General features: G+C 38.9%; 1 protein-coding gene across 16 annotated transcripts in view; it reads left to right on the forward strand.

Annotated features, from left to right (window-relative positions):
* LOC119651794 (protein lap4) overlaps positions 1 to 25,865 on the forward strand; it is a 460,994-nt gene that overhangs the window by 390,280 nt on the left and 44,849 nt on the right. For 15 of the 16 annotated variants that reach the window (XR_005249491.1, XM_038055565.1, XM_038055563.1 and 12 more), the window contains 2 exons: positions 1,182 to 1,281; positions 9,373 to 9,703. Coding sequence is in view for 15 of the 16 variants with exons in the window: in XM_038055565.1 (XP_037911493.1) it covers positions 1,182 to 1,281; positions 9,373 to 9,703 (431 nt within the window). In the remaining variant the exon portion in view is untranslated. Of the gene's footprint in view, positions 1 to 1,181; positions 1,282 to 9,372; positions 9,704 to 17,292; positions 18,065 to 25,865 lie in introns of those variants that run through there. The other variant, XM_038055577.1, reaches the window with a different exon arrangement.

Genomic DNA, 25,865 nt, shown 5'->3' on the forward strand with positions numbered 1-25,865 from the left:
GTTCTGAGCCTAACATAGGAGTGTTGATAGGAATAAAAAAAATGTTTTTTTTTTTTATTTTTCAATGCATTCTGTAGAAACTGTGGAAAGCACAGCTGTAGAGATTGGGAAACTTTCATGAAGCAATAGCACATCTGAGAAAGTTTTTTCTCGTCTCTTTTCTATAATACTTGCGCGCAACTGTCGTAACAGATTACTGTAATTGCGTTTACAACTATCTTACGTTTCTTTGAATATAGTATCACAATCCCAACAAATTGTAGTAACGCTGTTCTTAGTGTTTTGGGAGAATTTAGTTTTTTTTTTGGTACTGGTTGTCCCTTTTGATGACACTCCATTGAATTCCGTTTATATGTTGGATCTTAGTATAAAATACTAATTTCATCAATAGATTGAATAGCAGCTTTGTGGTCCTCATGGTAAACCTCTAAAAACTTCTCACAACATTCAACGCTGCGCTGCTTTTGAATTGCGCTAACAATCCGCGGAACCCGCCTTCCATTAATTTTTTCTGTCCTAAATGTATGTTATATGTATGATCCTGAGGACATTTGCATAAGACCTTCCTTAGTCAAAAACTTTGTAACGGCATGGTATTCAATTTTAAACATTAAAAATTAGTCAACTACAACGTTTTTATGGTGTTCTGAAAGGTAGAGTAGTTAAACTAATAAGTGGAAACTTCTGTCCCTACATTCTGATACTTGACCCTACTGAATAAAAGAGGAAAAATATGATTACCCTCTATTTATTATACTATGTTAATCTAAGAATCAATAGACCGCACTACGTAAATTCATATATTCATTCATGTTTATATTAAATTATATACCATTCTGAACATTCTTTCAGCCACTTATGTCAATGGTATCTGTGAGATGAATTCTATTTTATTTACAGTACCTTCTTCATCTCCTAGTAATAGTTCCTAAAAAAATCATTCCACTTACAATTATCAGAGTTATAAATTAGAGTGTTTGAATATGGTTTAAAGTTTTACGCAATTCTTCCTAAAAAAAGAAATAAGGACAAACCGACGAATCACAATCCCCTTTCAGAAAAAAATTAGCATTCTCTTTCCCATTGTAGACATTTAAATTACATTTGTACATTCAAATATACATGTTCTAAATAGGACAATTAATGTAAATTTAATTCTAATACGATCATTTATTTTATAGTCACCACCGCCATCAGCGAAAACTCCGAAGACGGTATCCGATAAAAAGAAATTTTTCGAATCGGCAATGGAAGAGCAACATAAACCATCCCCAAAACCTGGTAAGTTAACAGTGAAGTAGATAAATATATTCCAAACTTTTTGTAATAATAATTGATAATATCTCCATTTACTTTACTTGTCATCTTCTGCTGGATACGCTCTTCTTTAAAACCAGACATGTCCTTTAAGACTTACTTCAAGAAACGAGGAATTTCGAATTCTAGACTTCGCTATAATGTTATATCCAGAAATGTTAACGTCAAAACCAAGCAAAAGAAGATATTTCAGAAACTAATTTTTACTAAACGATTCAATAATTTCCCTAACTGTAATGACGTCACGAAGCCATGCCTGTCGTATCAAACGACATTGTGTATTTCATTATCGTTATCTCAATTTTAAAAGTTGTTCCGTTAAATATACATTGACACTTTGTAACGATATTCGGAAAACTTTTATCATTTTCCAACTGTAATATTTCTGATAATTAAGATTTGTTAATCAAAATTTTGCGACTTCGTTTTCGTCGTTTCCAGTTACTTCGTATTTGACTTTATTGGGAAATGATGTTTTTCCAGTGGAATTCACTTTTGATAAGAAAGAAATTTTGAATGTAGGGGAAAATCGCAATGGAATTTGAAAGTTTCAGTCTTCTATGATATTGAGTTGGAATAAAAGGATTTCGTTCGGGTTGTTCTAAAGTGGTTTATAGAAGATATGACACCATGAACCCAGAAAATAGGATCAATTTTTAATGAATTTTAAAATGCTTTAATGGTGAATGTACATATGTATTTTCTAAATCGTGTTATATTTCTCTTCAATGAATTATTATCTTCCAAGGGGTGATTAATTCAATACTATGAATTTGTAAATTGCATTTGTTTTCTGTGGGTGTTCAAAATTGAGCCTTAAAGGTGTTACATTCAGCATTTTTATTTTTCCATATAACAAGGGTACTGTCTTTTATCCCCAGAAACTGACAGTTGGTTCATTGCAGTAGTAATGGATATGGTTGGGAAATGATCAATACAAATTGCGTTAAAAATGGGGTCCTATCCTATGCTATGCAACCGACTGAGCTATCCGCGGACACATGGCTTCGAAATGGTGTATGTTGACGGATACTTCGGTGGAACTTTACACGTTCGCCCTTGTAGTTACTAATCCGTATCCGCCACTGGACGTTTTTCAGATCGGTTTTCGTGCACGGCAGTATTCCCAATGGATAAACCAGTGCAGGGATAGTGAATACATTCAATGTGTTTATTTTATTTTCACCAGAGGGATGCGATTTCAGCATCAGCTTTACCGTCGCAGGAGTTTGGACAGCAAAGCATCCTTCACATCACCAAATCGAGCATGGCTTCCTTGCAGAATTCCTAGGTACTTGTAGAAGCCTGTCTCAGCCATAGTTTGGATGTGGAGCTCACCATTGCTATGTCCGGCGTGCGCTTTGTTATGACCATTGCGAATGGCTAGGATCGACACTTGTCTGATTCAAATTCCATCCAAATATTACAGCTGAACATAGTCAAAGGCTAGTATAGGTCCCAGGGTGAAATGTGGGTTGGTACCCCCGATGGCGCATAAAACCCGGGAAACGCCTGCTGAATCAACACTAACAGCTGCACTACCAAAGCCTATCTCCACCTGCACGTGGTGACCGCTGGGAGTTCTTCCTTAATGTAGCACTGTAGACGGAAAAGGATGAAGGCAAGTCTCCCACGCCTAAAAACGGACAAATTGTACCAATTGGTCCTCCAGGTTGGGGGTTGGTTAGGGCTGACAACTCTACACGAAAACAACTTGTTAAGTGACGAGCCTCTTCAAGTTCACCCAACTACTGGTCTATGTTGACATACATAACGACGAAATCTATGAGCGATACCATGACCGTCAGGTTGTGGATAAAATCCGGCTCAATAGGTTACGGTGGGCGGGTCACTTAATCCGTATGGCTGAGATGATCCCACCCGAAAAGTCTATAAGGGCACATGGTATGGTAAAAAAAGAAGACGAGGCAGACCCTGCCTGAGATGGAGCGATGGCATAGGCCAGGACGGCAGACAGCTTTTAGCGATGTCGAATTGGTGGACCTCGGCTCAAAATCGGGATGTCTGGAGTTCCTTATTAAGGTAGGCCCAGACCGAATATCGGTTGTTGTGCAGTTGATGATGATAATGGACATGTCTATTATTTGGAACAGACCTTTAAGGTCATCAGTACCAGCATACAACTTGGTGTCATCTAAGTACATCAAGTGTGTCAGCTCGCATCAAAATTTTGTGCACCACAGGTGACATATTGTGTCATTCATATATGTGATCCCACATATTTTTTGTTTGTTTCGTAAGCGAAGACGTCAAATTTTTCGGGATCAATATTTCCATCTAGTTTTGGGAATATCTACCAGGAGCCCCATTCCTTGCCTAAATTATGTTTGATATTTTCTTTTTATTTGAAGTTGATCGTGCTTGTCACTTCCTTATTGGTATTTCATATGCCACGTAGAACAAAGATTCAAGGAGTTGAATTCTCGAATATTGCAGTATTGTTTCCGTTCTTCCAGCTCAATCTTTAGCTTTATGGAGATAATGGGTCGGCAGATCACCATGTATACTCTCCGAAGGTGTGGTTGCTATTGTGTTTTCCATTTTTTCCGAGACGGGAAGAAATCATTTTTACCCCCTTACGTTAGTCTTTTTGAGCTCTGGGTAGGACGTCTTCAGCGGCCACAACGAGAAAGTGTAAGTAGGATTCGGTAGTGGTGATATTGAGAGCTTTATTGGGAATATTGATAAGCCCAACAGCAACAAGATCTTTTACTGCTATTTGATCTTCGTAATTGAAATGTCTTGGTATCGTGCTAAGCTACCCGGTAGTTGGTGCTTGATCTGCGCTCTGCAATTATGTATACTTCTAATTAAGTTATTTCACTGAAGCAGAGATCATTGTTGAAAATTGTTTCGATCCAAATTATATCGACGTCCAAGGCATACAGAATTTGAGGAAAGCTTGAAACTTGTAGCAGTGGCCCATTCCTCTAAAGCAACAAAAGAAGATCCTGTGTGGAACAAAGGGTGCACTTGAGGGTAGTGGGCTTCCTTTAATAGCATAGCCAGTAACGGTAAGCTTCAGTTACCATTCTAAGCACCATAACTGCATCTCCAGCGATACTCGTATGCTCGAGCTGATACTGGATTCGTTGAAACCGCTGTCGGTCATCTATTTAAACGTTCCTGCAGATTTACCAAAGAATCTAATTTTACTCGGAACGACGACAATGAAATTAAATCTTTAGTTCTCACAAATCAATATTTGAATAATGCTGTATGTCCTAGGTGAGGAAAGTCAGTACCTATGCTGAATTGTTTGTGTATGATTGATCGACTTGTGGTGAAACCAAAATTTCGGGCGAAGTCATTAAGTGAATTGATTCCCTCGAGTTCGAAGAACATAAGTACAAAAGATGAAGAACTGAGGCTTTTCCAAAAAAATTAGGCTAATGTGAAACTCGCATGCATGCACCCACCAAAAGATCGAACTGAAGAGCTATTTCAACTACTCCCGGATTTGATGTACCCTAATTGCTTCGTACTTCCAAGGATTCAAAGGTTTGGTATGGCCCCGGGAATGAAATTCGATAATTGATAGAATGTAGACATTGGAGATAATGGGATACTGAAGAAAACAAAATCGCTCCCATTTATCCCTAGTTAAATGAAAGTAATTAATACGTAATTGTTTTTCCGTTTGTTTTTATTTCGTTCTCTGATATTCGGCTGAATAGCAAACAGAATAAAAGAAAAGTAATTACTTTTCCTAGCTGGTTTTATTAAAGCTAATGAAGATCAAATCCATGATTTATTGGGAAAGGCACACTTTCGTTGCAGATGTGTAAGGAATTAGGACAAAAAGGGAGTTAACATTTCTTTTAATCCTGAAATCCCAATCATAGGGTAATTTTTACTTACAATGTTTCTATTATCGTCTACTAATATTCGGTAGGTTTTGCCAGTATCGTTTCAACTAAACGGTGCAATTGTTTCAAAACTTCTATTTTTGGCATTATTTCCGACAAACATTACTTTCATTTCTCCAGACTGCTCTTCTTGTTTGGATTTTTTTTGTAAGGCAGTACTAAAAACCGATTCAAACGGCACATTTTAATATCAAAAAATATTCAAAGACAATATATTATTCATATGTACCTTTCAAATTCAAATCGATTGCCACTTCTCGAACAAAACCTTCATAGTTTCAAAATCCATCATTTTTCAACTCGCAAATTCAGTCAAACTTCTGGCAATTCGTTGAATCCAAGATTGATTGGGATATACGAATGATGCTAGAGTCGCTTGAATATATTAAAATTGATTAGCGATAGCTCAGGAGAAGAATATCGCAGAAGTTGGCTTAAACTCAAGCTATGCATGAACAACGGGTTCATATGCATACACCTGGTACGACAAAGTTGGATCCATATAGGCAAAGCTTCTTGATGAATTCACTAGTACCCTAAATAATATCTGAAATTGAATCGGTTTCGTTTTTGTATTGACGAAGCTTGTACTATGCGGGCTATGTAAGGTTTTAGCTGGGAGCGAGGATAAAGGAAAGTAGGAAAACGGCATCCTGGAAAGCTCGAAATTAGGTGGAAAATAGGAGCATAGCATGGCCATCACCTGCAATGGATGACGTTTCCCCAGCACTGCTCAAAAGAAGTCATTCTAGGTCCCTTCTGAGAGTGGTAAGCGACAGTCTACCCTCCATATTTACCGAGGAGATTGGATTTTCGTTTGCTACTTATAGTTTAGCCTAAAATTAATAAACAAAACTACAATTTTTGGTTTTAACTGTAAATATATATTTCGGGAGCGATTTACCCCCTTCATTAGTACAAAGCTACAAAGGTATATCAGTACAAAGCTACAAAGGTATATCAGTACAAAGCTATTAAGGTAACTACAAAGGTAGCTTTGAACTGATGAAGGGGTTAAGTTGCTCCCGAAATATATATTTACATTTGAAACCAAAAATTGTAGTTTGGAGGAAGCTCCCCCTTGTCTACTAATTTACCGAGGAAATGAAGGCGAAAGTAGTTTCCGTTCTAAAAGCGGGCACAAAAGATGAAATTGCGGATCTACATCCGCGGAAACTAAAAAATAGTTATTAGTCCTTTTTTGACATAAAAGGTGCCTTCAACAACACCTCGTATGCAGAAGTATAGAATGCCGTTATCCAACAAATTAGTCTGAAATACCTTGGCTTTCTAGATGAGCGGATTGAAGACGGACATCGTCATTAGGTACCAATTTCATAAACAGGTTATCTATTTGAACTAATATGGAGTATAGTAGTAGATGAAGTCCTATAAAAGCTAAGTAATGCTGGAATAAAACGCCAGAGTTAGGTTGATGATACAAGATTAATCTGTAGAGGTGAATTGGAGGATGTCCTATACGGTCAAATCTAACTAGTGCAAGACGGGGCTGCTCATCAATCCAGCTAAATGTGTCATAGTACCATTCACTTGGAAGTGTAACCTAGATCACACAAAAGGCCATCAGACTCTACGGAACGGAAGGATATAGAGGAAGCATTTATAAATCACGGTAGACTGAATGTTAAGTCTATAAGACGCATGTCGAAAATACATATAAGAAAGCTACTTATAAAAAAATTAAAGAAAATGCTACATTGGATATATAGTGGGGCCCAATTTATAACTCAAATTGTATACTTTTTGGTCATATCACTACTTCCACATTAAATCATTCGAACTTTTGATTATCTTATTGTTGAAAGGTACCATCATCTTGCTTCTTAACGAGTTTGCAAATAGTAAGTACCGTTATTTTCGCAAACGTCGAAAATGGTATTCAATTTCGTAATTTTTTCAGTTCTATTGGCATAATTGTTTGCAAGTGATATTTTATTCTGTATTCTCCATTTTATGATTACGATTAATAAAACCGTGCTTTGAACCAGCCTAAAAATGAAGATAGTACAGCCCGGGGACTTCAAACAGGAGAAAGGATTCAAATTAAAATAATGCTGCAGCATTGCCAATGCCTGCTGTCGAATCGCTATTGGAGTCATTCGAAACGGAGAGGTGGTGGAAAACGGGTCATTCATCAAACCGTCATAGGAAATCTTTGTACGCTTCCAGAGAAAATATTTTAGAAACTTTAAATGAGCCTGCACGAAACATTTTTGATACCACGAAGGAAAAGAAGAAGAAAGAAGTCGGAGCTGACTTCTGTAATGGCAGGAAATCGTCTGGCATAGGTCAAAGAACATCAGCACCGCACGCAGGAAAATTTGGATAAATGCTAGAATAGTTAATATTCAAAAATAATTTCAGCCGCTGTTAAACACAACACAAAGGTTTCAAAACATTTTGCTTAGGTTTATCCTTCCAATAAGTCATCGATTTAGATCTGGGATGACAGGACAAATTTTACCTCACGTAGGACTGTCAAAAAATTAAATGTCGTTTGTATTTTAGAACCTATCAAACATATTCAATGACGATAACAGTACATTTCGAGGATTGGTTCTTCTTCATTTTCTCGTGCAGATGCAAAGGGCAAAGAGCCCAATGCTGAGAATGTCCGGAGGTATCAACGAGGCGGATTGAAATTGAAGATTCACATTTTTCATAGGTGTTATCTCGAGTTACTGATACCAAAGGATATCATGATAATGAAGTTCCATTTCGGTACAACATTTGAAACACGACTGACAACAAGGCGGACTGAGGTAGTATAAGAATGATCTATGCTTAAACCAGCGACTGATTATCTGCTATATCGACGAGTCTCTCACAGCAGAGAGTGCTGAGTCTAACAACCGGACTAGAAAGTATTTTTAACAATGAGTTGGCATATAAGCAGCGATAAGGATGCTTAATTTGATAAATGGGAAGTGTTCATAGGCGTTTGTCAAGAAGAAGAACTTACAAGAAATGGAACAGTCCAAGTGCAGGTAGGAATGTATGAACCGAAGTGCTCGCAGGATTGTTCGAGCTTCATAATGGAAATATCCACGCAGGGAAGCTGGGTATACCTGAGGACATTGTTTACATTAAGACATCTATAAATAAGTTCGCAAGATTGCATATAGATGTCGCCACTATAATATTCAGCATATCATTGTTGATAAGTGCCAAACTTGAAAGGATTCCTGTAAAAATTGCACGTCATTCGGTCCATTAGTGGTTGACTGGAGATTGAAGCAATTTCATGTTTTGATTTATCATTGCTACTTGATGGGAAAGAATACCGTTCAAACGCTGCAATGGCTTAAGAAAATTTATCCGGGCTTTGTCCCGTCACAATCAATGGTTGAAGAGTCAGTTAAGAGTGGTCGTACAAGCGTTGATAATACTGAATGCTCTGGTCACCCAAATGAGGTGGACACATAAACTTCGATTCGTTTTCGAACCCACTTACGGTTGAACCGGACTTGGCCCCCAGCGATTAGTGGTTGTTTACAGACCTGAAAAGAATGCGTCAGCTTTAAATATTTGTCTCCAATGAAGAAGCGATTGCCGAAACTGAAGTGCATTTGGAGACAAGCTGAACGAGACGACGTTGACAAATAAAGTCGATTTTTGAATAAAAACTATGCTTTTCTAAAATATTTTGTGGTTTTATTGACGGATTTGTGCGAAGCAGAAAATACAGCTGGGGGAATATTTAACACTAGGCACAAGGCTCAAATACCCGGAAGTATAAAATATCCTAAAATTTTTCTCTCTCAGTTAAAAGACTGCTCGTTATTGTATAGTTATGACAGGCACACAAAGTTTCTGCAAATCATAGTGCAATCTTCCTTAGTATTATTATTATTAGGTACTCTGATAATTTTAGATTGAATGACGATATTTTTCTTCCAATACCATTGACTCCAATATCTGCATTAAAGTGAGTTTATAAGTTTATAAGTTATGTTTATGTTTTGAAAGTTATGTTTACAATAGTTATCTTCAGTACAGGCGATTTTCCCGTTCAAAGGTCAAAAAACAAAATCCGAGTATTATTCTTATTATAATATTTCCCTCTCTTCAACGGCTCTTATTATTTTCGTATTTTCTAATTTTCCATATATTTTTTCATTTCATATCGCTCGCCCTCGAAAAGAAAAAGTTTTCTCATTTCTATCGAAAGACGAAGTGGAAAAGCTGAAGCAGGAGGAAGAAAAGAAAATCGCAACACTAAAAAACGATAAGAAGAATCGTCTAGGTGACGGTGGTAGCGTGGGCGTTGACTTTACTGGATATGGCAGTGTCCTAGGGGGCGAAGACGATGATGATGATTGTGATGATAATGAGGGAGGCAGCGATGGAAATGCTAACAACGATAACGATAACGACTACCAGAACGACAATAATGGAGAGAGAATATTGGGCAAGGACGACTATGAGAACGACAACCGTGGCGAACATGAAAATGGAGATTCACGACATATCAGGTAAATACTCAATATCCAAGTATATACTTTTTCCGTTCGATGTGATAAATAAAATGAATTTATGGCATATTTGTAATCATTAAATGTGCGCAGAGAATGGAATAAATGTTGGCCTGTTGCTTGTCTAGCTTTTTCAGTCGTCACGTGGAGCGACTCATCATTTTAATGTTGTTGACTAACATTCATCATGCCTCATTGCGCCTTTTCTCTAAATTTATGTGATAAGTTTGTTATGGAGAGTACACGTAATCATGTATCATATTACGTCATAATTTACAAGTTACTAATAACCGTTTACCTTTTTGTCTCTACTTACTCTTGGTAAACTTACATTTGACCTCAGGAATTACGTACACATTACTCGAAAAAACGACACATTGAATTACAATTTTTAAGTCAAACAAATTTAATATAATCTTCGGTAAAAGGACGGTTCAGCAGCGAACTGAAAGTATCTAGTATTTCAACAAAGTTTAAATATTCACATGCAATAAAAATGCAATTATAAAGGGCTTGCTAATACTCGTATACCCATCCATATAAAAACCATTGTTTCGCAATATTATCTGTTGAGAGAAATTTGCAAGAAGGCAAGTTTTATTTGAGTGCGCAAACAGTAAACTTTTTAAATGCCTTGCAGGATGAATCCCTAAGCAGCTTTGGATAAGTTTCGGAAATATTGTGCTTCTGAATATTTTAAGAAAATGCGAAGTTCTTCTGCATTTATCCATTGGAACAAGTTTCGATTTGCATAAGCTCTTTTAATTTGTTTAAATTATAAACCAGTTTTTGCTTGCCGAGTGGTCGGGGTTGAAAAAGGCAGTTCGAGTAGTTTCCTAATATATAAGAGTGACAGGGTTACTTAAGATACATTAGCCTTTAACAGTCTTAAGATACATTAGTCTTTAACTGACAAGTCACATAATTTTTAGGTTCAAGAAATCGAGAATAATTAACGGACTCTTTTTATATTCACTTATTTATTCTGAGAGTTTTCGGATAATCCGGGTAACTATCTGGAAATTTGTTTGTCGTTCCCTGCTTTATGTAACCTTACTTTTGTTTCTGGTTGTTTGTTGCGTCTTATTCGCCATTAATTAAACTTGAAGTTTTCCTATTCCAATTTGCCCTTTTCAAGGCATTGGTTATCTGCTCTTTTGATTTTTTAAAGCTTTATGAAAAATATAGCCACTTGGGGCATAAAATGAGAATTGGTGCTTTTTGAAGTTTAGTCTTTGTTCAGATGGAAGGGGTTGATAAGTGAAAATTTAAAGATAGGAGCCATTCCCAGGAACTATTTAAGCAAAAACTTAAAAAAAAACAATCGTAACAATACTCTTATTTGACATTTAGGCCTCAAAATACACTAAGGCCGACATATTTTCAAATGAAGTCAATAATAGCAATAATATAGGTTGTTGATTTCCGCAAGATAGTAATCTAAATTTCGAAAATTTACTAGCAACCCCTTTAAAGTTAATTCTAGATGTCCATAATACCATAACAAAGACCACAATATTGGAAAGTTTAGTGGAAATCCTACTATTATTAACTAGGTTTCCGTAAGTTTACTGTGTCCTAAATAGTAATATTTAATTAAATAGGAAACTCTGAAATACTAAACCATAGGCATGAATAAAACAGTCATGTATCTTCTCAATATATATAAAATTCGCAAATCTGGTATGGCAAATTTCATGTTATCGACCCGTTTATGAGCTAAATATTTTTAGGGGACAAACTTTCTAAATTGCGATTGAACAAAACTACGGAAGATATCAATTTGAAAAATTGACTGCTCATTTAAAGTTAGGATTTTAATGGTCAGAATTTAGTTCATTGATATCGTTATAGATTTTGTCATTTAGCCGCGCCTTATTAGCCTATTCATAGTCGAGTTATCGAGCACTTGGCATTTTGTCGCTGTCACTATTTTCACCTGTCAGAAGTAATATTTTCGTCATAGCCTGTCCAGACAATCGGAATGTGGACTTTTATCCTTAAGTTTCGTCAAACAATTCTTGATTTTCTCTAATGTTCCGCATAGAAATCAACCTGTGATGTTGATAGCTTTTAATTGTCTAAATTTATATTCCGCGGAAATATTTTCCGGAAGGATAACATGATTATAGTAAAATTAAACAGTGCAAGTATCCAGGTACCAGGAGCTATTCTTCTTTTCCGGACGCATGATCGTATCGGGATTCGGGTTGACTGTGCCGCTAGATTGTTGTCTATTTTCCATTTCACGGGATTTGGGTCGTCGGCAATGCGAGTCATTTCCATGTAATGGGTATTGCTTTCAGAAACCCAGTCGTTTAGTACCTCTACCGACAGAGGACACAAGTTCACAGTCACAGTGTTTTTTTACAAGGATCTTTGATACTGAACCGTAATAGTTCCGAATATTCAATTGTCCCTAGGGTGCATAGTGTAATACGCGCTAATGGCCACTTTATCCGACATGCTTCCTTTTTCCTGACCAGTATTAGGTTGCTTGTAATCTTTTGTTGTTAATTTTCTTTTGTCCTTAAAGGATTGTACCCCATTTGATTTTATTATTTAATATAGTTGCCTTCGAGGGCGATATAATGATTATAGCGGTCAAACAATTTTTGGATACCGTTTTTATAGTACGATTTGTCTTTAGTCTCAAAAAAGGCTTTAGTTTCGGCGTTCTTCACCGGCGTTAAATTTTTCAGCGAGCAACCTTTTCAGATCTGAGAACAGGAAAAGTCGCTGGAGGTCAAATCTAGTCGATACGGAAGCAATTCGAAGCCGAATTCATGCAGTTTTGTCATGATTTTGATTGATTTGTGATTGCATTGTGCATTGTCTTGATAAAACACCACTTTCATCCTTCGGCCCAATAACGTTATGTAATAGTCGCTATTGATGGTTTTTCCCTTCTCAAGATAATCGATGAATATTATACCATGCGCATCCCAAAATACTGATGCCATAGCCTTGCTAGCCTGTTGTTGCGTTTTTGCATACTTGGGAGTTGGTTCAGCACGTGCAGTCCATTCAGATGACGATCGTTTCAATTTTGGTGTGAAATAATGGAGCCATGTTTCATCCATTGCTACATATCGACGTATAAATTCGGATTTTTTGATAGAGAATGAGCTTCAAACATTGCTCAAAATCGTCAACTCTTTGGTGTTTTTGGTCGATTGTGAGCTCGTGGGGCACCCACGGTTATTCGCATGCAGTGAGTGGCATCGTTCTATGTGCAATTTAAGAGGAGTCTCCATACATGCAAAAGGGGGGTGTAATTTTTTTTTCACCAAGTATGGTCATGTGGTGTATCAACTGAAAGGTTTCGATTAATATTTTTCACTAGTGGCTTTATTTCTGACATTCCATGCAGCAAGGGTCATTTCTTTCACGGACCACATTCTCAGAACCTATCCAATCGAAAACTCTGAAAAGACCCACAAAGTTTCCACTATACTGTGCCTAGGCTCCGAAATACCATACATACTGATATATTTTCAAATAAAGTTAATAATAGTATATTACTACAATTTTAAGTACTTGCTTGCAAAAGCTCCCTTAAGTTTATCCCTATTTTGAAATGTAGAAATATAAATTATAATATAAGCCTGGTCCTATTAACTTCCGTGGAAATCGCAATATTGCTAACGAAGTTACAGTAGGTCAAAATTGTCGTTTCAGAGCAAATTCTAAGACTTTGAACGTCAGTATCATGCTAAAGTGAGTATTCTGGCATATTACATGCATATATGCTACGTGCTAAATATAAATGGAATAAATGTCCACTTAAACGTTCTCATATAAACTTCTGGTTTCTCGATTGAGATTAGATTCCTTGTTAAGGTCCTCATTTTCCTGGCCTTTTCACACGTGTACACTGTGTTTTTTTATTCCCACATGAGCTGATGAAATTTTGACTATATGACATTGATGTGTTACGTTAAGACTTTTTTTCAAAATATCCTTCTGCGTGTAGGAGTGCGTTTTCGGTTATTGATTATTACAGAGCAGAACGAAAGAGCTGGAGTTCCGGCAGGCTTGAATCTGAAAGGGTATCATATAAAGGATGATCTTCATCTTATCGAATACGCAACTTCACAACATCATCAGCGGCGCAACAACCAGTATCCGGTCAAGGCCTGCCTTAATAAGGAACCCCAGACATCCCGATTTTGCACCGAGGACCACCAATTCGATATCCCTAAACGCTGTCTGGCGTCTTGACCTATGTCATTGCTCCATCTCAGGCAGACCCTGCCCTGCCTTCTTTTTCTATCATAGATATTGCCCTTATGGACTTTCCGTGAACTGGATCATCCTCATCCATACGGATTAAGTGACCCACCGACCGTAACCTATTGAGCCAGATTTTATCCACAACCTGACGGTCATGGTATCGCTTATAGATTTCGTCGTTATCTAGACTACGTAATCGTCCATCCTCATGTAGGGAGCCAAAAATTCCTCGGAGGATTCTTCTCTCGAACGCGGCCAAGAGTTCGTAATTTTTCTTGCTAAGAATTCAGTCTCCGAGGAATACATGAGGACTGGCAAGATCATTGTCTTGTACAGTAAGAGCTTTGACCCTATGGTGAGACATTTTGAGCGAAACAGTTTTCGTAAGCCCAAATAGGTTCAGTTGGCTGCAAACAACCGTGCGCAGATTTCATCATCGTAGCTGTTATCGGTTGTGATTTTTGACACTAGATAGGAGAAATTATCAACTGTCTCAAAGTTGTAGTTTCCTATCTTTATTCTTCCCGTTTGACCAGTGCGGTTAGATGTTGTTGGTTGGTTGGTTTTCGGTGCTGACGTTGCCACCATATACTTTGCCTCGCCTTCATTGATGTGCAGCCCAAGATCTCGCGCCGCCTGCTTGATCTGGATGAAGGCAGTTTGTACGTCTCGGGTCGTCCTTCCCATGATGTCAATATCGTCAGCTTAGGCCAGTAGTTGGGTGGACGTAAAGCGGATCGTACCCCTCGCATTCGAAGATTCGCTGTACCACACCATGAGCACAAGTTGATGAACCACTTGGTGTAATTGGTCGCCACCATATTTAACCAATTCCGCTGTAATTCCATCGGCTCCTGATGTTTCTTCCGTACTTGATGGTGGCAGTATTTGTCCGTCATCTTCAGTTGGCGGAACCTCAAACTCGCCGATGCTCAGTAGTATATCAAATTACTCAACCCATTGCTCCAATGTGCCCATTCTGTCGGAAATCAGATTTGCCTCTTTGTTTCGGCAGGATGAACATCGAGGTGTATAAGGCTTCATCCTGCTAAATTGCTGGTACAACTTGCGCGCCTGGCGCGGTTGCTCTCTGTACTTTTCTGGTTCACAGACTTATTGGTTCTCCCAGGCTTCTTTTTCTCCGTCTGTGAAGTCGCTTCTCCGCTCGGCGTAGTTCGTGATAAGTCTGTGCGCGTACCCGCGTTCTTTGAATATGCAACATTACTCGGTATGCAGCATTCTTCCGCTCCCTACCTAGCTTACATTCATCGTCAAACCAGCCGTTCCGACTTTTCTTGCGATGGGGGCCAAGTATGTTTATGCCCGTATCAATCAGCGTTGTTCAGGTGGCTGTGAAGATCATTTGTTGATGCTTCATCTCCAGGATCTCTGTTGACTGCCGTTATTGTGGCATCCATTTCGCCCTTATAGGTGTTGCGGAGGGCTGTGTTTTGAATGGGTTCAGATTGTCAGAGGGGATTGTAGGCGGGGTTTTTACGAAATTATTTGTGCAGCAAGGCACAAAACAATCTTTCCCTGTCCTGCACATTTCAGGCGCGAAATTAACTTGGGGTTTTTGTGGTTTTAATGAGCAGCTGCCAATTGCCAGTTTACTGAAGTTTTGTGAGGCAATTGGTGACGTCAGACACAATGGCGCGGGCTTTTAAGTGAGTTTAAATTTGGTTGAAGTTTAAACTGCTGATATTTTAATAAGTACAATGTTTTTTCAAAAACGATTTGATTTCCGTCATTCGGCGAGAGGTCTGGTCTATTGGAGATTAAAGTCAAACAATTTTAGATTTTTAGTTGGGTTGCCTTTGAACTTTTGCTTGATTGATTACGATATTTTAAGTGCGCCTTCTTTCTACAATCACATATTACGGACCAGTTTCTTGTTTACCTTCGTTACTTGGTGTCAATTTTGATTATCTTGAATCTTAAATAGACGGATGACGTAACCAAGGTAACGTTTGATCCAAGACAATTTGCAGAATTTACTCTTTCAGCTACAAACAACTTTTAAATTGGGAAGGAAAGATGGTCCTCTCCCCAAGAATATTTGGCAGTATCCCTGTATTAATGCAAAACTAATTGTAACTGACGTTTTGTGTATTTATAAGAGGTTCATCAATATCCCATCATCTAGTCCTCGCCGCGTGGCCAGATCACTTTGTTTAGGGTAGGTAGATTATTCAGTCAGAAGTCTCCCCCAATATTATTAGTATGACCTATTTCCTTCTAATATCCCAATGAATACAGAAATGCTTGCAAATGTAATCTCAATAATGGCATGATTATGCAGAATATAATAAAATTACGCTTCCAGTCAATTAGTATAAAAGCAGACACGTGGCAAGCGTACCATGCAACACTGTATTAAATCAGTTTGGCCGTTTGACACTCCCAAATGCGCTTATGAAAGTATAAAATTTCAATTTCAATTATCATCCCTTCACCGTCACCTACCTGTTAGGTACTATGACAAGCCGTCATAATCTACAGAGATTCTGTGTACGACAATTCAGTCCGTTGATCCGCGGAACCGGAACACCTTCACAATATACGGTATAATGCAGAAAGTTACTTAAAGGTGATTAAAGTTGAGAATCGATAATACAATACAATGCTTAGACTTCTAGGGCGTTCACACAAAGGGATGGCGGTTATCTAAACACATTTCCACCCTCCACCTACATCTGCATACCAATATGCTAATATAATTTATTAATGGTAAACACGAATGGCATTAATGTCTCATTAATTCACAAGGATGGAACATTTTAGGCGACGTTACACTTGCGGACTTGCAAGTCTCATTAAAATACATGAATAATTAGGGGTTAAATTGGTTGGTTAGTTGTATTAAACAATATTGAACTTTGCTCATGAATTTTTAGACACAAAGCGTATAGAGCGAATTTGCCCCAGATGGGGTGCCATACATGACTTGTACATATATACCAACATGTTGTCCCAGTGTTAATATGGTTTGATGAATTTCATAATTTGGAAATGGCTAATTGAGGGTAAGCAGCGGAAGTCAGGTGTAGACAATCGATTTAATTTGTGGCGGGACTGTTACAAGGGAGCATCAAGTGTTGCCTTTAGCAATTTGTTTGCTGATTTTGCACGGTGGTACTAACTATTCTCACGCCTACACCTAAAGTGCACAATGCACACGATGCACCTTCACACATTCTCATGGATTTCAATTATTTATTTCATATTTATTCTAATTAAATCTATCGGAATGATTAATTTTAAATAATTTTCACATTTTCCTTCTTTCACTAATCACAGCTATTAACAAAATTTTCTTATTGCTTTTTCGTCTTTTGTTTATTTTTATTTAGGAATCCTCTCGAAGAAATCGATGCAGTACTTTTAGAAGTTAAAAAAATGACTAAAACATAATAATTATATGATTTTAGTTGTAAGACTTAATAACAATTTTTCAAGGAGGAAAAACAAATAAAATTGTTTATATTTCTATCGCTATTATTTAAGCAGTATTTTTTCTTTCTTGGTCTGACTCGATAATACAAAATCTTGTACAATTTGTTAAAGCAAAGTATATATCAACGTTAGTTTTGTTTATGTTCTCATATATGTATGTAGTACAAAAAAGGGCATTGTACCTTTTTCTTAATTATGTATTTTAAGGGAGTAATTCCAGTTTATTGTTTCGTCCTCTCTTTTTCCGTCTACTAATAGTTAAGCTATTTATTACTAGCTGTTAATTAGATAAGGATAAATTAATGCATTATAATTGGACGCATTCTCTAATGGACCAATTTTGATCTTGACATTTATATTAACTTTCCACTAATTTTGATAGTTTTTTTTCCATTTCCGCAATTGATTTAACATCCTGGGAAAATTATATTTTTTTGTTTATGTTAGTCTATTTTCTTCAGCACATTAATGGAAAGAAATTTGTAAACTCCATTTTAATAAGTTTACATAGTATTAAATTAAAATGCAACTGAATCGGTAAAATGCTTTGTTGTAATAGTTTATAATGCTTTTTACTTGCACTTAACGATTAATTTCTTCTGTTTGATTGTTACCTTAGTTTGGGTTGGTTATAAAAGATAATAATAAAGAGAATTGTTTGAATCTAAATCAAACGTATTTATTTTTTTCTCCACTAACACAAGCAAAATTGATTTTTCGCATTTTCTGTTTTGCTTATTTGCATTTTGAATGGGAAAGGTTTTTCATGGAATCCAGACTATAATTCTTTGAATTTTATAACTTTTTTAATTTTTTTCACACATGCACGTAACTAGTGGATAAAATCTTCCATAAAAACGTGGATGCAAAGCATTTAATACATGACTGCTGCCAGGAAAACTTTTCCATCATCCTTGGATATAATTCCAACATAAATTGTTTAAAAGGCAGATTGTGAACTTAACAGAAACACCTTACTAACTTTAAACTATCCTATCGTCAGTGGTGGTCTATTCCAACTTTCCGCTGCTCAATATTGGTCTTTCGCCTCTCTGGTGCTTCCGATACTACCACCATGGTTTTAAAGTTTAACCAGTCCTCGATGCAATGCAGCATCGACTACCTTCAGTGTTATTGCAGGTATGGCTTGTTGTAATTTATCGTCGCGCTTGATTACATCGAGCCCGATTTAATTAGTTTTCTAGGATACTTGGGGGAGAACTCCCTGGAATAAATTTATGTTGACCATGGCATGAGTCTACGACAGGTGAATGACAAGATATAGCAATAACTAACTATCAATGGTGCTATAGTGGATAGACGTATGAAATTGGGCTACGTTCATGAAACAAATAGATTGTTGACTGAATTAGTTTACTGAAAGTGATATCTTTGGTGGAAACAATGCTTTTCGGACGATACGATGATGACAGTTTATGCTTTACTATACGCAAACCCATTTGTATTTGCATAATCATTTTATTATGCCCAATTTTTCCAATTGGCTCTAACAAACAGAAAATTTAATATTTCTTCTCGTCAAAAAAATTACGTATTTGAAAAATAAATCAGCAAGAAATAAAGATCTAGATCCAGATCTAGGTGTAGATTTTGTTGGGTACTGCTATAGCTTATTTCACACCGTACCCTAAGTCGAGACTGGAATCACCTTTATTTAAAATTGACCACCTTTAACAGTGAAACGATTGTTATAAATCCTTCCGCGTTCAACCAAGCACGACTAACAAAAGCCTATGGAGTCTAGTCAAGGCTATCGAAAATAGCAAGATTTGACTACTTATTACAACTACCCCACGTGTGATCTAATTTATGGACTCCACCGAAATATGCTTCAACAGCCAGAAGTCATATACCCTTGGTGGGGTGTAGCGCGTCAACTACAACTATGTACCATCACTCGCGAGATTCTCGTACTCTTCCTCTACCGCTTTGCGCCAAGTGCTTGTAGGATCATTTTAGCTATTATCAATTGTTGCACTTAGAACGGCTGCCAAGATTTCCATATGAATTGAAGTAACAAATCTGCAATACTTACGGATGTTGTAATAAATAACTCTGCGGGGAGAGTGTCAAGCCCAGCGGCTTTATTCCGTTTGAGGGCACTGATGGACGAAATGATTTCTCTTCTGGTCTGGAGGAGCAGTCCTTATTCACATGTTGCATTTCACCCACAAGAGGCGGGATGCCACCGGATGTAATACGGTTAAGAACCGTGGTGTGGCGTTTTTTCCACCGCTTCAGTTGCTCGTCATATTGGATGAGAAGTCGACCATTAATGTCGCTCACAGGACCACTGAAATATTTGCGACCAAATGCAAGCTCTTTCGTGATGCGGTATACAGATATGAAATCATTGCGATCTGAGGCGTCTTCTGCTTCCCTGACCAGCGCAATAGCGAATTCTCCCTTGTCACGGCGTATACTACGCTGAACTCGGGATTTCGTTCGGTATTGCGTGTTCGAGCACGGCACGCCTACCATTACTCACAGCGACCAGAGGAGCCTTCAACTCCTTGCGTTCATGGATTCGCTTCCACGATTCCGCAGTTGACCAGATCTTATGACGCCCCTTCGGGACGTGGCCGAGGACCTGTGTAGCATCCGAGAAAATAAAATGTTAATGCTCAGCGATATTCTCAGGCGGGTTACTCAATATAACCGCCATCCGAGCAAGATAGTTCTCCCACTGTCGAGTAAAAGCATATAAGTGGTCGATGTTTAACTTGAGGGGTTGCAGCGCCCCAACCCTGTGAAAGGTGGCGGACGCAACGTCCAAGTGAACGTAAGCGACCATCAGATAGTGATCTCTTTCGAGGCTGATGTCAGCGTTCTTTTTGTTACGTAGATCCAGGAGACAACTCCTGCATCTATTGCTGATCGCGAATTGGTCGATCTGATTGCTCAACTGATGGACACCGTTGAAACAGAACTTATCTTAAGACGGACTCTGAGCTCAAACAATGTGTCATCAGTGACGAGGCAGTGGAAGTTGGGGAAATCCACAAACCTCGTACCATTACCGTGTTTTCCTGTAATATTTCCGAGCAAGATGTTTTCAGAACCCATCTTGGATTACTGATCACATATCATGATCAGAATGTTATCTTTAGGAAGCCTCCCCTGAACTTTATGTAATTGCTCGTAGGATGCATACTTCTGCATTATATCGGGAAGTAATTGTGATGCCTTTTTAACTGGTCCCTATTCGCGTCTGATGCCACCTGGCTTTCCAGAGAATAAAATCACATTGCTATAAGTCTGGCATGAGGGACAGGAGCACTCTTCAGAATCCCTCCATCTTACTTCGCTTAGGCGCAGAATGTCCAGCTTATATCGATGGAATTCCCGTTGAGTTGAAGAAAGCGAGCATTCTGAGGACCCTCGCTACCGTTATCGAGCAGCATGGGCATTGGAGAAGCCAATCATAGTTAGTTTTCAATGACCAAAAGTCTTCTGCGTGAGGTCAGTCGTTTGACTTTCAGTAGATTTTTAAGCCCCAATTCGCAGAGGGCACACACTTCCTTGCCAGAATACAACGGCACAGTGCCATAAGGAGTAGAAAAGCGCTGCCCAGAGTCCCACTATTCTGCAGTTACCCAACGATCTGCTAATTTTTTTCTTTAGTTTCTGCTGGTGGACGAATTTCCGTAATTTTGCAATCTAGCAAAGAGGCTAGGGTGTAGCTGATACCTTTCAAGGAATTTTACCGCGTGGCATGGCTACATTGATACGCTGTATTTTGAATCCTAGTTAGTTCGACATGCATTTTGGATTATCGTCGTTTGCGAATATCTTGGTGGAGTGGCAAACGACCGGTTTTTCCTTCAGGTGTAGCTTCTCTATTCACTGTATCGGCCCAGACGAGGAGCGGAAAACAGTTTGTAATGGAATTAAATGCCTATAGGATAAAATCTTCAATTTCCATGAAGTGGGAGTAAAAAAATCGGTTATTCTCCCGGCTCACGAATCCTTCAATTCAGGAAATTCCTTTGTTTTTAGTTCAAGGAACCATTTGCCATCAGGTCCCTCCGGCGGTCAACTTCAATCTACTCCGCAACAAGAAAAACCCGAAGTCAATCTCACCATGTTTTCGGCTCACTCACGGATTTAAATTGCTGATGAGCCGCGCAGTCTATCTGCCGCTTGGCTTATTTTGCCAAGAGATTTGCCACTCGGTAAGTGTGTGCTGACATTCTTCACGTTTCTGAGGCAGCCTATACCTCCGCGCTGTAAAGCGGAACAGATTACGTTGCTTCACCATTAGCCGACACAAGCCCGAGATCTTATTTGCAGACCTGTTCATCTTAGAGTCGGATATTAAACCAAGGTATTTAACCGCTTGTTTCTTATCTATAGTAAATTCGGAATTTACGTTTGGTCAAGATGACTGCTTCAGTTTTTTTTCCAACGCAAAACCATCCGCTTATTCTTCGCATTAGTATGTCAAATCTGCTTTGATCGTGTTCAACAATGCGTCCGGCAACAAGTGCCGCATCGTCGTTTGCATAACCGACCAGGCGCGACTCTTCTAGCATGGCGATTCTTAACAGACTATCATAGGAAGCATAATAGGAAGCATTTTGGAGGTCCGGCCCTTAGGATGAATTGATATCCTAAGAGATAGGTGGGCACGTGGTATAAGTTTTCTAATGTGCGAGCATATCTTTCCATCTTGCAGAATTGAAACCATTTCTGACATCAAGCGTTATGAGGGGCACTATCCGTTGAGTTCGGCGGTTGTGAGCCACGGCTCGATAAACCGCATCCAAGGCTCCATAAAAGCATCCACCGTGGATCTCCCTACTCTGATTTCGAACTGCCTTGGGGATAAATCACCTGCAGCTCGGATCGCTTTAGCGAATCTACTCCTGATGAGCTTTTCGAACACTTTCCCGGCTGAGTCAAGCATAGCCAGCGGTCGGTATGCAGACGACATCTCAGGATCTCTTTTTCCTCGCCTGCTAGCGACAAGGACAAAAGGCCTCCTTCAGGCAAGCGGAGAACGCCCCGCAGCAAGTCTTGATGTTGGTGAAACACCAATTTGTACATTTCCACTACGATTCCACCTTCTTATTTTTCATGGTGATAACTGCTTTTTCAAGTTTTTCCATGGTGAAAAGGGGGCGGCACTCAACGCCTTCCGCGCTGTCAGCATCAGTCCGTATGGGATGTTTAGGGAATAATGCCCATATAATGCAGTCCATCTGGTCAGTACTTAGAATTCACGCTCCCAGCAGAGCTCCCAATTCCTGGTGGCAAGTTTATAGCCAAGTCCCAACGGGTCCACATTTCCAGGACTCGTTTCCCTCTGAAAGCAGAATGAAACATGCAAGGGCCCTAACATTAAATACCCCTCTTACCAGTATTCGTCCTCAGTGCTCGAAATGGCGTCCTCTAGAGCATCAAGCTAGTGTCGAAAATGAGGCGATGCCGCGTCTCTTCTGGCGTTAGGTAAATTTTAAAAAAACATTAGCCCAAAACACCAAATTCAGACAAGCCAATCCCTCGGCCGTGGACAAGAACCTGAAGTCGAATGCCGTCCTGAACCCAGACAGCAGCGGTATCCGAAAAGTTGAGATGCCGTGAAGCCGAGTCCATGTTCTTCGTTCTTTGTTTCGCTGATTAGCACTAGATCAGCTGTTACCTCCGCAGTGGTTCCACTCGGATGTATGTTAATTTGTAGGATGCGGATCATGCTAGTCCCGTCTTAAACCTTTTTAGTTCCGGAATGAAGACTAAACACCGCCCCCAACCTGCAGCATGTGCAACGCTTTCACCACATACGCCGCAATCCTTGCAGAAAACGGAATTGTAATTTTCGTTGCAGGTCTTGGTGAACTACCTGACCGCCTCTAACGCATGCATGAGGAGTTTCTTCGCGTGTTGCTCGGCGAGTGTTATTTGAGCATTCACAGAAATGATATCTCTTGGAGCATTGGTTACTTGCGGACATTCATGCCTATGGCCTCCTTCACTTCGACCTTTCCTGCAAGGCAATCAAGATCTCGTATTTCTAGACAGCATATGGGCTCTCCTCCTTCGCTAGTAGCCCATTACCCGCATCACAGAACGCATTTTAGTTAGTTGTCTTCGGACCTAATTCAACTTGGATCTCGCTACCCTTCTTTTTCCGTATGGAAGATACTTCTCATCCATTGTTTTCGGACTTCATCTTGTAGCGAATTTCATTGAGGACTTCCGCAAAAGATTTGCAGAGCCAACGATCCTTTCGTTTTCTCGTCTTTTCTGTTAGTGATTTTCTATTCGTAGCCTTCTAGCTTGTTACTTCCTTTTATCGTTTTTTGCCTTTTTTGGGCCCTGGATAAAATCTCCTACTTGGATAAAATCTCCTTCAGGCGCATCTTCCTCTTTTCGTTTTTCTCCAATTCTCCGATTCCTCCAGTTCCATCAGCCTGTTTCATTTTCGGTTCTAGTTAGGGTGTTCGCCTGTACTTTCACTTGGTTCAAGCCCGCATCCACCTACTCAGGTCTAGTGATTTTGACAGGACTTTTTTCCGGAACAGATTTACTACAGGGTGCTGGAACTGCCGTCCCCGCACCGGCAGCAGCGTCACCTTGTAAGGCCTTCTCTTTATTTAAGCGTCCCCCTGTCATATCGGATGTTTCAGCCCTCGCTATATCTTTGACTGGGCACTGCGGTGTCATTTTTGTGCAGCGCCAAACACAGTCAACTCTTCCTCCTTCTCTGTTGTATCGATTTTTTTATTCTTATTTTTATTCTGCATGGGGTCTTTTACCAGCGCATCGTGTGCAAGGGAGTGGACCACAATAATCAGAAACGGGTGTACCTCCAGTTCTCTGAGGCTTCACCTATCCTTAGCTGATTCTGATTACTCAAGGGCGCATCAGCGCTCGCTCCGCCCAAAGTGGTCTACTAATACCGGTTCAATGCACATTACCCAAATAAAGTTCTCGAAAGGGTTGACTCTTGATACACGTCTCAACTTCCCCCTTGGCATAGTTAGACTCACATTACCCCATCAACGTCTCCAGATAGTTGTCAACGGCTTCGAGTGTGTCCCAACGTGTATCGGTCAATCACGGTTCGCTCAGAACTACTTACTGGAGTATCTCGATGACGTCAGCCCTTGTTTCGTGAGTGAACCGTTAAAGATTGCAGACGATCCCTGAGGGATGTATGTATTCATAGCAATTACCTATATAAACATAACGCATGCTCTTTCAGCATTGTATTTACTACTCATATTATCTTTAACTGGGAGAAGAAGTTGGAGTTTACCTCATCAACCTCGAAGTAGTTTACAAACTTCAAGAAACAGTTGTGCAACTTCAGGTATTACACTTGGTTGTTTTTTAGGTAAGAATTGCATAGCACCCCAAATAATTCCATCTACTACCACTTGGGCCATCTCAATAGTTCATCATCTACTTGATTTACATGTCAATATATCTCTTTGTACGTTCAAACAATCACTCATATCAATTGAATTCATCCTTGATTTTGATCTCCATCACTTGAAGTCTAATTAATGTACACAGTGGCTCCTCATGCAATCATTTCGATAATTATCTCATTATAATTAATTATTAATTGGTTATCCTAATTAGATGTCATCTTTATTCCTAAGAATGAAGTTTTGTAGATTCAAATCGTTTTGCCATAGCAAATCAGATAAGTTAGATTGCTTTTGTGAATATAATGGATCTCATCATCAACATCAGTATATACTCGGAAACAATTAAGCGGGGAAACCATATTAGGAGGTTTTCAGAATCGACTTTTTGGTTGCTTAGATGGTTAGTTTATCTATCCTAGAATATGATGCAGAAATTGCATAGCGAAATTCGCGTTTCTTTAAATTTTATCGGCCTAGCACCGAGCGATTATCGAGAACAGATTCGAGCTTCCAGGAGATTGCCGCTTTATGTCATTACGGAATCTTGGAGCGCTATGTAAATAGCGTATTTATAAATACTTTGCGTCAGTCCGTTGCACTAATGCATTTGTATTTGTTGTAACATTTTCTACTTTTGTGAGAATTCTAACTCAAAAGCTAATAAACTAACCATTATAAAATTGGGAGCTGTGATCCTTTAGACAATCACCAAGAATATGAACCAACGTTTGAGGTAACATCATATATTTATGGGTGCCTAATTAGCACCCCCTTGCATAAATACAGATGTGAAGAAAGTGACAAGTTTTTGAAGTGCATTAATTAAAAAAAAATGGCAAAAACACGTAAAATGAGTAATATTGAGAAAGGAGAAATAATTGCTTTATTCCATGAAAAATGTAGCACACGACAAATAGCGGCCGTTGTGGGCTTCAGCCAGCCCTCTGTAGCTGAATTTAAAAAAAAAATCCGGGGCACTGGGTCTACTGCCCGAAAACAGGGTCCTGGAAGGACGAGAAACACTATATTAGCCGAAGACAGACTCATGCGCAGATTCTGTCTGCGGGATC

The sequence above is a fragment of the Hermetia illucens genome, chromosome 3, assembly GCF_905115235.1.
Source record: "Hermetia illucens chromosome 3, iHerIll2.2.curated.20191125, whole genome shotgun sequence".
In the NCBI taxonomy this organism is placed as follows: Eukaryota; Metazoa; Arthropoda; class Insecta; order Diptera; family Stratiomyidae; genus Hermetia; species Hermetia illucens.